This window comes from Lathamus discolor, chromosome 5 (genome assembly GCF_037157495.1).
Source record: "Lathamus discolor isolate bLatDis1 chromosome 5, bLatDis1.hap1, whole genome shotgun sequence".
In the NCBI taxonomy this organism is placed as follows: Eukaryota; Metazoa; Chordata; class Aves; order Psittaciformes; family Psittacidae; genus Lathamus; species Lathamus discolor.
In genome coordinates, this window is record NC_088888.1 from 48,830,251 (window position 1) to 48,845,703 (window position 15,453).

Genomic DNA, 15,453 nt, shown 5'->3' on the forward strand with positions numbered 1-15,453 from the left:
TTTCTCTTTCTGAGGGCCCTAGTCTCGAATCTCTCATGTTATCTCTGTTGGAACAGGGAATAGCCAACATAGCTGGCTTATGCTACCAGATAGCAGGCAGCCTCCCAGGTCGCCTATCAGAGCCGGTCCCCTGCCAAGCACGCATTCAGTCTCTGCAGTGTTTGCTCCTGCTGTGTCATTCTGTCCTTCCCCCCCTCTCTTGGTCTTTCCGTCCCTCTTCCCTCAGTGGCAGAATTAAAGTACCAGTGTCCTGTTGCTGCCGTGCCCTTGTCTGAGCTTTCTGCTTGACTTTTTTTCTCTGCTCAGCTCTCCTCTTTGCTCCGGTAAGTCTGACGAACAGCTTTCTTGCTGTCACTGTTTGGTGGCATGGTGCAAGGGCTTTAATCTAAGTAAAGTGCTCACTTTTGGGACTGTCAGCCTACATTTTCTAGGAATAGCCTTAAAAGCCCGGGCACTGTGTGATGTGTGAGAAAAACAGGCAAGTACCTCAGGCTGTTGGTGAAAGTAAGAAATGCTTCTCTGAAGAGAAGCTGACTTTGGTAGAGCTTGCCTTTAAGTGAGACTAGGGCTATAGCTGACTTGTCACAAGAGTAAGTGATCAAGACTCAGATATGGCATGAGAGCTGAGGCAGGGGACTTTAGAAAGTCTTTGAGTCTGGTTGTTTCCATGCCTTTAGAAAAACCTGCCATGAAGCCTCCAAATTTTTGTTCAGTTTTGCACTAGAAAACTGTGCATACATCATAAAGGTTTTCAAATGTAGCACGCAGTTGATAAAGCTGATTTATCTCCACTTTCTGAAGTAATGCATAGGACAGTGCCTAGGCTATAATAAGGCACTTGCGTTTTTGTGGAGGGTAACTGGAGCTACAGTAGCGTGGGCCATTCCAGAGCTTCATGTTTGCCGCTTTGAGGTGTTACTGTAGTAAAGTCTGGTGTTATGTAGAGGTAAAATCTCAGATTTTATCAGCATATGCGTGCTGGTGCAAGTATATGGAATGCTTCGTTTTAGAGAACTCTGTGTGTGTGTGTGTGTGTGTATGAGAATTTTGAGCGTAAAGTGCTAAATACCAGCACCCATTTTAGAAGCGCTTAAAATAACTCCTGGCTGCAGAGCAGGTGCCATGTGTCCTTCTGCTGGATACATGGGAGGCAAGAGCTAAATATAGTCCAGTCTGTAAACCCCCTTGAACTTCAAATGCAAGAAGGGAAGGAGGAAGCAAATCCCAGAAAAGAAGGAAGGGGAATCACTCCGTTTAAGAGAAGATAAACAAAACTCTGCAACGGCACGCAGGACAATGTGCAAGAGAAGCTAAGGACATGTGTTCTGTGCTTTGTCCATGCCAGGACAGTGCCTCGCAGCAGGGTCAGCTCCGGTGGTGTGATGGGTGGGCTGACACAGCCCAGCACAGGCATGGTTTTCCCAGCAGCAGAGGAATGGCTGTTGCAGCTCTGCTAAATCAGGCACTGGCTCTTGCCGACTGACCTTTTACTTTGGAAGTACTGGCTGATTTCAAAGCAAAGCGAAGGCAGATTGTGCCCTAATGTGAAATGTTAAGGGATACAGTCAGAGAGAAATTAACTGCACATCACCAGGCTGAGCTTAGCCACACACGTTTTTCTGTTGCCTTTGAGTGCAGCTATGGCTATGCTGTGTGCTCAACCCGAGTTTGTGCCGCTGGGGCCAAACACAGACAGCTGCTGCTGCAAGCAACAGTCTCACTGAGGGACGGCAGGCATGGCCATGAGTCCTCCTACAGAAAGGCATCAGCCTGGGACCAGTGTCACTTTCCGCTTGAGTCTGGAGGTCACTTGTGCCCCAAGGAGCTCCATTGCCCTCCAGGGTTATCGCAGAGGAAGGAGGAGGATGGAGAAGAGCCTCTCCCACAGTGGGGAGGCAGCAGCACCCTCTGACTCTTGGGGGTGTTTCCACTGGAGGAGAGGAGGGGCATAGTGACTATCTGTAGGCAGCAACCACAAGTGCCTGGGATCAAGTTTCAATCCAAGACATGAAAGGGCCATGAAAGAGACTGATCTCAGGCTGTGGAACAGGTCCAGGATTTGGGACTGCAGGGGGAAAACCACAAACAAGATGCAATGCTCAGACTTGGTCAAATAACTGTTCAGTCCCCACAACCCTTGTAATAAAACAGGGTAAGGCTGTGTTGGAAATTCAGGTGCCTGTAGACAACTGTAAGGGTAGTACAAGTCACAAACTTCAGGAGGTGGTTAGTCTAAAATCGGGCAGGTCTAAAATTCCTGGAGGAACCAAGGAATTCCTCTTCTGGGCTCAGTCACCTAATTTTTAGGCATTACTGTGTCTAAGATAGCATATAATGTAAACCCTTTGTGTGTTGCTGAGATTGGCACCAAAAGTCTTTTATGGCCTGATAAGGAAGAATTCCTGATGTGCATCAAGGTTAAACAGGCTAGAGGACAAGGACAACTGGGGCCAATAGCAGTGAAGTCTCCCAGCATTAAAGGCTGTAAGTGGGCTGCTTTCAGCAGATGAGAGCTTCCCTGTCTCCCTAAATGGAAACTCTGTGAGGCATGGAAGCCATTATGCAAAACAAGGTACAGAAGTCTTAACAGGCATCATGTTGGTGACTGAAAGTAGTTATCAGTCATCTGCTTTAGCCTGGGGAAGAATGGAACAAAACATTAGAATACTAATTTTAACGCATGTAAATACAGTCCCTGGTATGACCCTGCATGTTGGCACCCTTGGGTTAAAGGTTCCTTGCTGGGTATTCCTGTGGTTCCTGCTCACTCACCATTCCATGCTGGTGGCCTGAAACTCAGCAAATGTGAATTGCCATAGTTTCAGAAACTGATTATAACTAATCCCTTTTGAGCCAGGAATGTATGTTAGGAAAGGTTTCCTGCAACGCCTGCTTTTAAACATCTTGTGTCCTTGATTCTAAACATCCAGTTTCTCCTTCGTTCACCCATGGTTTTCCCTTATTACTGAGAAACACTGTGCATAAATCATTTGCTGTTGTTGATTTAAAGCCTACTGTGTTTGCAGGAATGCTTCGTGATTCATGTAGGAGGAAACCATTAGCTGGACGGTGCTGCTCCATAAGCAGTGCAGTTGGGAGCTGGGAGGCAGCCAAGGGAGAGAGCGGGGGTGCAGTGAGAACTGCGTCGATTTGTGCCTTCTCACCAAATGGGGGAGATAGCTGGAAGAGAAATTAATATTTGGAAATGGAACATTCAGTGATCCTGTTCTCCTTCCGTGATGAATGTTATGACAAAAATAGCTAGTTTAAATTGGGGATATACTGTGTGAGACTTTTGTTCTGTCTAGACAAGAGCTGTTGAACCTGAGTTTTTTAGCTGATTGATTGCCAATTAGCTCAAATTACTGAATACAATTGTAAACACTAGTCTGAACATGTCAGAGATAATCATATATTTTGTGGAGCTTCTAGTTTTGTGTTTACAATAATCTTAGTGACCTTGAATTATTTTGCAGTCAATTAACTTCAGTTAAAAGAAGATCACAAACTACTCTAACATTCATGCTATCTGGAATTATTTACCTAAATTGCACATGTAGGGTCTAATCTTTCAACGTAAATTAAACTCAACTACATCAAATCAGGTGGATGTAATTTCACAATCACTTTGCAGTGATAAAATGACCATGCCGCAAGCAGGAAGGAAAGAACGGGATGAGTCTGTCTGGCAGGCTCTGTCAGACCAGGTCCAGACACCTTCCCAAGCATTCCTGCTGGCAAGTTGTACCTTTGGAAGAACTGCAGTGGTATGAATTTATAGCTAACAGTTTTCAAGCACATCTTGACCCCCACTCAAAGCCTTCAGTTATTTGCTTGAGACACAATAACCATAATATTTGACTGTATTTCCTGTATGCCCAGTCAAATAGCTAGACAATCACATCTTGAAAAACGTTGCTTTAGTGATGGCCATCACTGCACTTCCAAACATCATTTTGAGTGAAAAGAGTTTAATAACGATCACTGAGTCACGTATTACGTAAATTACATCTCTCTTATCATAGACTGCCTTTGGACAAGTCAGTTTATGATTTTGAAAGCTGTAGAAATTTGCACACCATCCATACACAGTCAGAGATGCTGTCTCTGCTGGCACACACCTTGCAGGAGCCAGGATCAGGTGCCTGAGACACTCACTGACACCCTCATCACCATGTCCTGGGTAAGCTGGAGCAGCCTCCAGAGGAATACAGACAGAATGGGGACTGTATTCACCTGACTGAGTGAAGCCACTCAAAGACATGATAAAACAGAAGCTTCCCTTTGCAAACTGGGAACAAATAAGCTGAAATTCACCCCAGAAAATACCAGACTATCAAAACCATGTTATGCCTGATCAGTTTTACCTCTCTGTGATTTTATTCTGTATTTTGTACTTTGTCAAACAAGCTGTCAACAGCACGCATCAAGTACAAAAGAAAAGTGTGTTATAGCTGCTTATCTTGTTCTTTGCCATTATTGTGACAGTACCAAGCCAGGCCTCTTGCAGATCAAGTGCCATGCTGGGCTCTCCAAGACCACAGAACAATTTTCAGTGCACAGGTTTCATTAAAATATTCCTCTTTTGTACTTATTGATTTAAGATGTGCCAATGGGAGAGAAATGGGAATTGAAATTCATACAAGCTGTGAAGCGAAGCTGCCCATATTGGTAGCCAGTGTTACAGGTAAACAGATCAAGAAAAGTAAACATGTGGCAAACAGTATGTTTGGGGAGGGAAATGGTATAAATGACTTGGGTGTCATTTTGTGTGTTATCACTGGCAATGGGAATGAGAGGTTTTGATTTTTAAGTATTACATTTGGGCAGGCTTTTCCTCTTGGAACATATGTAATTTGCTTTTCTCCCTGCAGGCAAATCACCTCAGTTGTTTATTTAAGTGTGACATATTTATGAAGCCGGAGCCAACAGATGAGCTGCCATCCCAAATTCCACACAAAATCACTCAGGTGCTGGCCAGCCTCTGGGAACAGCTAGGTGACTAATTCTGTGTGCTTTTAAACTAATCCTCCATTTGTTTGCTGTCAGGTACAGCACCAACCATGGAGAATGACCAGCCTCCCACCTCACCTGGGCAGGACACCCAGGGGCAGAGTGGGGATAGACCTGCCCCTGGCTCTCAGCCCTCTGCTGCAGCACCCGTGGAGCAGCCGAACGCCTGCCCTGAAGCAGCTGTGTGCGATATCTCAGAGGAGCTGAGCCGGCAGCTGGAGGACATTATTAAAACCTATGGGTCTGCTGTGAGCCTGATGGAGAAGGAAAGTGCCACTACAGAAACTGACAGGCCTGAGAAGGGAGAGCCAGGCAGCATGGAGGATGCAGAGTATGAAGATGTAAATGAGGAGAGTGAGAAAGAGAAGCTGGCTCCTGGGGATGCTTCCAGAGCAAAGGAAGCCAGTGGCAGCAAGGAGCAAAAGCTGGAGAAGAAAATCCTGAAAGGACTAGGCAAGTACTTGCATACTTACACAGCCCTTCTGTGAACAGAAGTAAAAACTCCCTGGTTCTTGCTTTTCCCGGTGTTAAGCTGCTGCCCTGGATGATACTGACCTCTAGTTACCACTGAAAATTACAGCTGCTCTTACAACCTTTCTCTAACTGATAACTGCAGTTACCCAACAGATACATGTAGGCTGTGTCGGATATTAGTCCTTCTAAAAAGGCAAAATCTGGATTATCTCACATAATTCTGATGTACTATTGGGCTGCCCAAACTAGTTAGCCAAAGCTGTGAGTCTGATGACGCACTGTGCAAGGCTGCTTCTTAGACAAGGGAAAACTTGGCCTCTTGTTTGTGCCTCAGTAAATCTGTTTCTTCCCCTGTTTCCTCGTGTATTATCTATCACCAGTTATAACCCTGCTAATGGTTTTACTATGTAGCGTGGAAATCTGCAGAGCAAATTCACTTTATGCCCGAGTTGCCTTTCGTCTAGCAGGCCTCCAGACTCATCACAGACTATATGAAATAAGCCAATAAGTTTATCTTCTCTAAGTACACTGCTCAGAGAGCAGCTCGGCCATGGCAGGGCTCTGTTAGCTGAGCTAGAAAGAAGTCTCGGCAGGTTTTTGTAACGTATGTCCTTCCCACTGGGCAGCCGCTAGAGAGCAATGTAGCTACATCCGATCTTGCAAGCGCAATTCATCTCTCTTTCTACATTTAACTCGGGACATCTTCAAGCCTCTCCTTTACGTGACTACCCAAACCCAACAGCAGACTAATCCTATGGGAAAATCACTAAAGGACGTTCTTACAGACAAGGGATTAAGCATAGGACAGAGCAAGGATTTTTTTCCCCCAAATTCCTTGAATATCCAAGAAAACAAAGCTAATCAGCTTCTATTGGTTTGGGTTTGGTGCAGTTATTAGTACTTCTCTATGATCAGTGAAAACATTACCAAAGCTCAGTTTTCCAGCTGCAGTTGCAACAGTTTTCGCTCCACGGTTTTATTTAAGCTCTTTTCAACTTGTTTATACTGGTGCAGTAGTGAGAACTGAGTGTGAAACAGTGGGTTTTCTCCGCAGGCAGTATTCCTGAACTGCGCTAGGCCTGGCACAGAAAAAGTCCAACATAAAGCAGGAAACAAATTTGCTCTCGCAGCTTCAGGAAAGAGGAGCATATAGGAAAGCACTTTCAAGCCCCTGTCATCACAGCTATCCTTATCTCCAGGGACACTAGGGAGATTTTGTATTTGATGAACAAGTAGTGTTCAAGCTTCAGCTCTTACGCAGGGCTGGAATAAATACCTAGAGGTATCAGAAGAGAAACAATACATAACTGGCTTTGTAGTGATTTAGCTATGCATGCCCAGAGATAGTTATTAGACTGTCTCTGGTACCTGTACTCTCTTCGTCAAGTCAGGGAACTGATTTACACCCTTATTATGTAGTCCACACCTGGCTGGCAGTGACTGCTTCTCTGAGTGTTTCCATCAACACCACAGTCTTCGTACCTAACTTAATCTTCCTCATGTCTTGTATGGGTTGAGCAGCACAGGAGCTGAGTACACCAGCTTTGATCAGTTTTTGCCTGCAAATAGATCTGGTTTCAGAGTTTCCATCCTATTTCAGTCAAATGTGCCATATGTGTGATCCAGTAATGTCGCAAAAATATTAAATGAAAATCAGATTATATGGGACAAAAGGATTTCACAGCCACTTCTTTTGCTAGAAGACAGCACATTACTGAGGTCTGGAATGGAGGAAGATTCAAGCGTGTTTGTTTTTATGGGGAGAAGAAAAATCCAGAAATTTGTTGCAATATTTACACCTTCCTTCCAAAATACCTCATTTCTCATGGAGTTTTTACAGATCCATGCATCAAACAACCAGTTTCATAACAATACATGAGCTACAAACTACCTCTACTATCCCATCTCTGCTGCTTTTTTTATTTTTAAGGGAAGGAAGCCACCTTACTGATGCAAAGCTTGAACAAGCTGAATACTCCAGAGGAGAAGCTGGACCTGTTATTTAAGAAGTATGCTGAGCTGGTTAGTACAGCGTTGGTTCTTTTCTGTGCAAACTGTCTATACAGGAAGGTATGAAAAGCATGTGTTATGTAGCGTGGTCAAACCTCATGTAGTGATAGCATCTGGGCTGGTCATTATATCCCAAAATAATTGTCAGGGTCAAATAATCAATTATGGGTGACAAGGAGAAAAAAGTAAAATGTGAGGAAAACAAGCTGGACTTTGGGTTAAAAAACTGATGAGGCAGAATATTTGGACTTAAAGGCAATTCTGCCAAACCAACACACATGGGAGACTAGTGTCTCGGCTCCTACCTTCCTCTTCTGCAAGGAGTTTTGCATACCTCTGCATGAGAGCATTGCTTTAAACTGTGTATCAGTGATTTAACCAAAATGATAATAAATAAAGGCTTAGTAAAAAATGTTAGGAAGCAGAAAATCGGAAAACAGAGAACTGAGGCTGACCATGACAGAAACTGTAACAGTGAAATGAAGAGTCAAAGCCCCTGCCACCATGTCACCTCTGTAACACTGCCACCTCCCTGACTCTATTCTTACCATACTTAAGGTGGGTTATTTTCAGATCAAGTGTTTTCTTCTAGTTAAAGGGCTGTATGGCCTTAAGCTGTGGAAATCTTACAAATGAGAAGGCTGCAGCATTTTACAGTTTGTGGAGTGCTGAAAAATGTGCTAAGCAGAACATTGACTTTGTAATTGGTTTTATGCACAGATGTGTCCATGCCTCATCATAATGTGAAGTTCAGCTTTCCCTTTCTTCATGTAAAATCCTCTGATTTCATAATATGGTCTCAGGCTGTTTATGGTTTAGCTCATGCTTAAAGGGACTTCATGCCCACAGATTAACTGAAATGAGTCTTCTTCTATAATGTACTCTCCACTGCATTCAAATGTCACTGAAGCACTGTATAAAACAGGGGCCGTGTTGCCCTGTGGGAGAAAGGTGCTAAAAGAAAATACCAAATATTCATTTTTGACATCCTGGGCAATGTGACTAAATTAAACCACTTGATAAAAACAACTAAAAGTTTGTTGGATAAAGCCTTAAGCTGCTTATTTAGCATGGCTGAAGGGTGTAGTGTGATTAACAACTTGTCAGCAGGAAGCTGTAGTAGTTACCACTCTTTGCTTCTTCTTATCCATCCCCATCATGCACTTCAGGTCACTTTTTGCTTTTGCTGTGTTGTTTTCCATCTGGATCAGCTCCCTGGCTGGGTGAACCCTGTGGTGACACAAACACTTACTGCAGCACAGCTCAGGGGAAGGTGCAGCCATGTGCCAGGCTGAGCTGGGTGCTGGCAATGACTTCAGCCCTGTTAGTACCGTTGTTGCTAGATGTGGTTTAAGGTGCTCTCCTCAGGCACCCTATGCAGCACCAGCACTACCTCACAGACTATATACTATTTAACTGTTAATACAAACCCCAGCACAGTCTATAGCAAGGGCTAGCCCAAAAGACGAAAGGCATCAGGGAAGGCAGGGCTAGTGTGAAGGAAGTCATGCCTGCAGGGACAGGAAAGCAAGTCAGTGTAGCCCTTTGGGTACCGGCTGTGCCATGCTTCTTGCCATTAGAGAACATTTTATTCACTAATACTGGTGTAGGCAGAATGGTTGGGGCTAGTAAACCAGGCTGTGCTTTACTTCAGCTATTTTCTACAAACAGCTATTGCAGAATTGCTTGTAACCAGCTTATTTTCAGTGGTCCTGAGGGTCTCACAACTGCTGGGTGCAAGAACTATGCCCTACTAAATAAACGTGTTACCATTGTCTTCAGTGGGGTCAATATAAAGCATTTTTTTCTAAGTGGAGAGTTCATCTCTCTAGGTCAGCCTTCCAAAATCAGAATTCTTTTTATTTGTAGTTAGGTTTAACCAATATTAATTATTCTTAAAAAATTATCATTGGTGGCCCTTTTGTCATTCCTCTTTACCCGTGAATTCCCTTCTTCAGTGCAAAAGTAAGACTGTGTCTGAGACATTCCTGAGAACTTTAAAATACACGCTTTTAGCACAAGTCATTTCTATGGGGGGAAGAACAAAAAAACAAAAAAGCAAAAAAATGCTTAGAAGACTTCTCGTATCACAATTAAGACCTACTTTATTCTAAGCCCCCTATCTCATACTGCTTGAGTGAATCATCTCAAATTTGGATAAATCATTATCCACTCAGCACAGGCTGCGCATGCAAAATGTGAAACAAAAAGAACCCTTTTTGTGTGTTTTTAAAAGGGAAAGGGCCAAAATCAAGCCTATAAAGGAAAACAAATGTCAGCCTTCATTACAGAGAAGCTATTTTTTCCCTACAATACTAGAAATATTATTTCAGCTAGTGCAGCTTGGTTAGATGCAAAAGCCCCTATTCTGATCTATGGGGGTAAAAACACACAATTATACATGCTGAAAGTTGGGCATAAACTGTAAATATACTCCAAGCTGGTGATTGCATTGTTTCATGGCATGCCTAGCTGTGATTTGATTGATAATACACACAGCTCTGTACTGTAAGCATAAATTACAGAACATCTGCAGAAAACAAAACCTCAGGCAGAGAAAATGTAATATATGATGGCTGTTGACCTTCGTGTTTGAGCCGCACATCATTCCCCTGCATTCACAGACTTTCCCAGTCATACCAGGGTTAATAATACTAGTAGTACCATATTGCTAGATGATGTAATCTTAACAGCAACTGTTATTATTAAGGTTTGCACACTGCAGCTCATGTGCTGATGTTTTTCAACCAAAAACGTCTGGACTTCAGAAATATCTCGCAACATATGCACGCCTGTAATACAGCAAGGAGGGCTGCTGTGTTTTGGAAAGGGAGGAAAATCTTTAAAAGCTTCAGAGGTGAAATGCTTCTTTGATGTGACTGTTATGGTGTTAATATGCAATGCAGGGAGTTTTTCCAAAGCAGCCAGTAACAGGCACATGCTAGAAGAAATGACCGGCCTGTGTGCGGACTGGTGTTAGCAATTCTGTTGCTGCCCCTCAATCCCCTTCCAAATACACCCTCCTCCCTGACAACTGTCTAGGGAAGGCAGCAGCCATGCACCCACAGGAACAGCAGGTTCCCAAGTGAATGTCAGGGATTGTCCATGTTTGCTTCACTAATTATATGGAGCCAAAGAGCCCAAAAGAGGTTTGATTCACCGTAACCCACCCGATTGTTGATGGCACCTCCAGAAACACAAGTGATGGGTGCTCCCATGTGCTCCTGTGAGGAAGAGGAGCCTGGCAAGAGGAGGTGCTTGTTCATCGTTTTGGGGAACACTTCCCTCCAGAGCATTCTCCATCAGCAGCAAAGACCCCACACAAACAGCATCCCTGGTTTCCAGCACCTCTTTGCTGGAAGCTGTTCCTTTTTCAGGAAGCTGCAAAAACAGAATGAGCAACTCCTGCATTGTCTCGTGGTCTGGAGAAATCTCACCATGTAATGCACTACCAGCTGCTCCAGTTCCTAACATTGACACAAAGATTAAAACCTCACAGGTGTCCTTCAAAGAAGTTCAGACCAAGGAAGGAAAGGCTGAAATGGGGTGACAAGAGTGTTAAAAATTATGTTCACCCACCCACACTACAGCACACTTGGGACTGTTGCAGCAGTGGGCTTGCAACTCCCTTCGGGTCACTCTCTCCTCTCCCATTAGCGCTGGTAAAAACAAAACATTTCCTAGGCAGTTAAGAAAGGGTAAAGACTTTCCTAAAACCAAAAGAACTAGATTTCTTTTCTCTCCTGTCTCTCTCTATTTCGTCGTTTTAATCCTTTTTCCTTGCCCAGCTTGAAGAACATCGTGCTGAGCAGAAAAAGCTCAAGTACCTGCAGAAGAGGCAGGCCCAGATCACCAAGGAGAAGGACCATCTACAGAGTGAGCACAGCCGAGCCATCCTCGCCCGCAGCAAGCTTGAGAGCCTGTGCAGGGAGCTCCAGAGGCACAACAAAAACCTCAAGGTGAGTGGTGGCCTTATCAAGATACCTGGCAGTGGGGGAAAAGACAATGCTGATGCCTTCCATCTTGCTCTAATACCAAAACAAAGAGACATTTACATCTTCACATGCAATATATAATTATACATATGCTGTAGATCTGAGGCCCATTTATGCCGAGTCCTCTTTATTTCTTGTTTGGAAATAGCCAAGCATTTTGGGGCGTTGAGTTTGCTCACATTAGCTGTAAGTGCCCCTTGCATCATCAGGGAGCCCCGCACAGAGAACACCAGTGGTGCTAACAGACCAGGCCATGGGACTGCAGGTGTGAATGCATGTGTGTAGGCAGAATAACATCTTTGCTCCAGGGGACTTACTGAAGGCTGGGCTATGTTTTCATGTAATTTGAGCAGTTGGGCATTTTCAAGCGATGTGTGAGGGTCAGTCAATCAGAACATTCACCTCAGGACATCAAACCTCAAGAAAATAAGAATGCCAGCACTGTTTGTAGAAGTTGTTTGGATTACAAGAATCAGTTCGAAAAGGAAATTTTCAGGAGTGTCAAAAGGCTGGGATCCGTATGCCATGTCTTGCCTATTGCTTGGTGCATCACACCGTTTAAATGTGAAATTTATAACATGATTATACTTCTTGAAAACCTTTAGGTTCAAGAAATATATTTCTGTTGTGATCCTCCTTTTTTCCCTAGTACATATTAGTGATGGTGGTGGTATTATTATACAAAAATCCTCTGCTTTGATCTATTCAAAATCCTTCCTTATGGGGATATAGTTATGTTTAAAATTACACATATGAATTGTCAGCAGCAAGAATTTCACCTGATATAACCTCTATTAAGCAGAATGGATTTTCATTCATTTCCACCAGCTCAGGAGCCGGCCTTCAGGGTCTAGCTTGTGACTTCCATTGTACATTGGTAAGAATATAGCTGGGAGGGGGAACAGCCACATATACACTCAAACTGTGCACCAGTAGAAGAACAGAAGCAGTTTAAGAGATAATTAGGAAAACTAGAAGCAGATCTCTGTGTGCTCAGTTATAGTAGCACAAAACTGGTAGTGCCAATTAAATTTGTGTCTGTCATTGTACCAGACCTGAGCCATGCACCTTGATATTGATCCACACTGATTTACCAGACTTTCTTTGGGCAAAATCTTTCAGTGGAGATACAAGCTAATTTTTAAGTCATTTAAGAGTACAGTGTACAGTGCTTTGCATAGACTTAACTGAGATTTCTAAACAAACCCTATCAGTGGAACAAATAGGTGGAAACTGGATTATAGAGAAAAAAATACTATATTTGTGAATTTTTTGGAACAGGACTTGTTGAATTCCTCACACTATTGCCCAGATACAATAGGCTTATTAATCTCACTACAAGAGTGCCTGCTTTTCCTCTCCCTTTGCATATAAATACTTCATTACACATTTCATCTTTACATTTAGAGAAGTCTTTTTCCAGCATCTTTTCATTTGTTGGACTGTTTTACTTTGGGACTGTGTCTCCTAAATAAACCTATCAATTTCAGACTCAGTTCTGGTTTTTATCCTGTACCTCTACCAGGTGAGCCAGGAAAGGTACCTGAGCTGATCAGGTAGCAGGAAGAAGTGTTCAGATTGTTGCCACCTCTTTCTAAGAACTTGGAGACTTTCCAAGAAACCCAGAATATTAGCTTTCCTCTGGTTCCTATGCTTTCAGTGTAAAAACTCCATAGTTAAATAAGACAGTAAGACAAAATACACTTGCAAAATGAATGACAATTAAATGAATAAACAAAAGCATTCAATATCTTTATTTGGTTTTGTCTCTAAGAATTTTAACAGAATTCTTGGAATATTTGCCTTTAAGCTTTAGCTCCTGGAGATCTCTGCATCTCCAGAATCTCATCTTCTGTTTATTTAAATTAATACCAATTTCTTCCACTTATGACTGTACTGAGAGAGCCCAAAACAGTGGAGTCCATTAAATATTATTTTTAAAATCTCCTGCTTAAGTAACTTTTGTTTTGGTTTAGGCAGGACTGAAAGCCGAGTCAGAATTTTTTTATGCTTGGGATTAACACTTCTGATTATGCTCCAAAGTGCAGGAGATTGCGTCATTTCGATAGTAAAGGAGAATCTGGCCTGTCCAGATCACGAACCTCCTCTGACTTACCATGTGGTACATTATATGCACATCACGTCATGTAAATGTCATCTTCACTCATCTGGTGTGTGGAATTCCCATTAACTGGATATCAGTGCAGCCAAGTGCTGATGAATATGCAGTGTGGATCTGCGCTGAAAATCCACAGGACAGATCAGAGAAGAAAAGTTGCTGGTTAGTAATGGACGCTGGTCTCAAAATCTGACTTATTTACAGCCCAGCTATCCAGATCATTTCCTTGCAGCTACACTTCACATCAGAAAACAGATGTTTAATTCTTCTTCCAATAAAATCAGAATAAATATTCGTGAAATAGCAGAATGTGTTCCCACTGCAATAGAGAGTAGCTCTGGTAAGACTAACAGCAACTCCTTTTTCTGCGTGGTATTCATGTTCTGTCAATTATCTGACAGTTTGGTGGCTACTTAGCATCTTGTAGTGACATGAACGTCTCAGGTCCCCTGTCCTTCCTGCTATCAGGCATTAAGCAATGACTTTGATACAAATGTCACGAAAGTCAACAGTTTTGATTATAGGCTCAGCTCCAAACTGGCTCAGACCATGATGCCTGGGAGTGAAGAGAATGATTAATTGAAAATGAAGAGTCTGCACTCATATCGTCTCAGCTGATATGGCTTCAGCAGACCAGCAGTCTTCCTGAGTTGCCCCAAGGACGCATGAGGACCAGAGAAGATCCTGCCCTTCTGTTTGCAAATTATCACATGTTCCAGTGATAAATCCCAAACTGCAGGATATCCTTGTCCTAATTTTGCAAGGTTTTATTCAATGCATTTTTATGTTTTTAGCAGTAGAACACAAGACTGATAGCAGTACTGCAGTAGGACACAAGAATCTTTGATACATCTTTGATAGGGTAGATGTGGATCACAAAGACTAAGAAAGGGCAGAGGAAAGGCAATAATGGTTTATGGTCAGACTTCAGTCTTCTGCAAGGAGAAATCTAAAAGAATTTTCAATGACTTATTTTTCTCACTGAAACTGAACACTTGCTTTCAAACTATTAAAAGAATAAGCACAGAGTGAAGCAGCTGACAAGGCCAGTCATGGTTTGCAAGTTATGAATTCACCATGATGATGCTGAGAAGTCACCACCCCAGACACCCTCTTGCTCCCTACAACCAAGCCAGGAGCTCTGGACTCCACACAGTTATTTCAGCTTCTACATCAGTAGCACAGAAGTCAGTCTTCAAGCCTCCAACCTGGGGGAAACTTAAGGATCTTACTTTACGTGATGGCGTCTTGAAATGGGAAAGACTAAGGAAAACCTATTGGAAAAAGGTGGATTTTCTCAGGTTGCGGAGATAGGTATAAGCAGAGATAGGGCTGCAGCCTTGTGATAATAAAACTTGGGTGATGCCAATGATTTGGGGTTTGCCAGACTGTGCCTGTTCAGGTGAGATGGGTAAAGTGGAGCTGGCACCACAGCTCCAGAACAAAGCTGGCAGGGACGCAAAGCTCTGCTTGTGGCATGTGGGCATCTGGCCCCCTCCCTGGCTCTAGTGTAGATGCAGCCTCAGGCATACGGTTTTACAGCTAGTAAAGGCTCAGGTTTGAAACAGGCACCTCCAAAGACCTATCACTATTTGCAGGGTATTACCAGTAGAACCTAGAAACCTCTGACATTGAAACTTAGGGATCAGGCACCAGCCTACCATCAGCTGGGTATTGGCAGCATTGGCATGGCAGAACACTGGGACACAGAGGGTTTTGTTCCTTTGAGCAGGGAAGAGACAATGCCTTCAGGTCCCTGCACAGTGCCGTAGCCACACAGTTGCCCTTCTGTTCAGATAGCTCTTCTCACCCACACCCACCCTTAATCTGCCTGGTATCTCA

The 15,453-nt window shown here is 43.3% G+C and overlaps 1 protein-coding gene across 2 annotated transcripts in view; it reads left to right on the top strand.

The window, feature by feature from the left end:
• Window positions 1-245: 245 nt before the first annotated feature.
• The window catches only part of TXLNB (taxilin beta), a 35,188-nt gene continuing 19,980 nt past the window's right edge, over window positions 246-15,453 (top strand). Inside the window, exons 1-4 of one of the 2 annotated variants that reach the window (XM_065680714.1) lie at window positions 246-323; window positions 5,050-5,466; window positions 7,418-7,509; window positions 11,286-11,456. In XM_065680714.1, the coding sequence (XP_065536786.1) occupies window positions 5,064-5,466; window positions 7,418-7,509; window positions 11,286-11,456 (666 nt within the window). In that variant the 5' untranslated portion in view covers window positions 246-323; window positions 5,050-5,063. Of the gene's footprint in view, window positions 324-4,923; window positions 4,971-5,049; window positions 5,467-7,417; window positions 7,510-11,285; window positions 11,457-15,453 lie in introns of those variants that run through there. The other variant, XM_065680715.1, reaches the window with a different exon arrangement.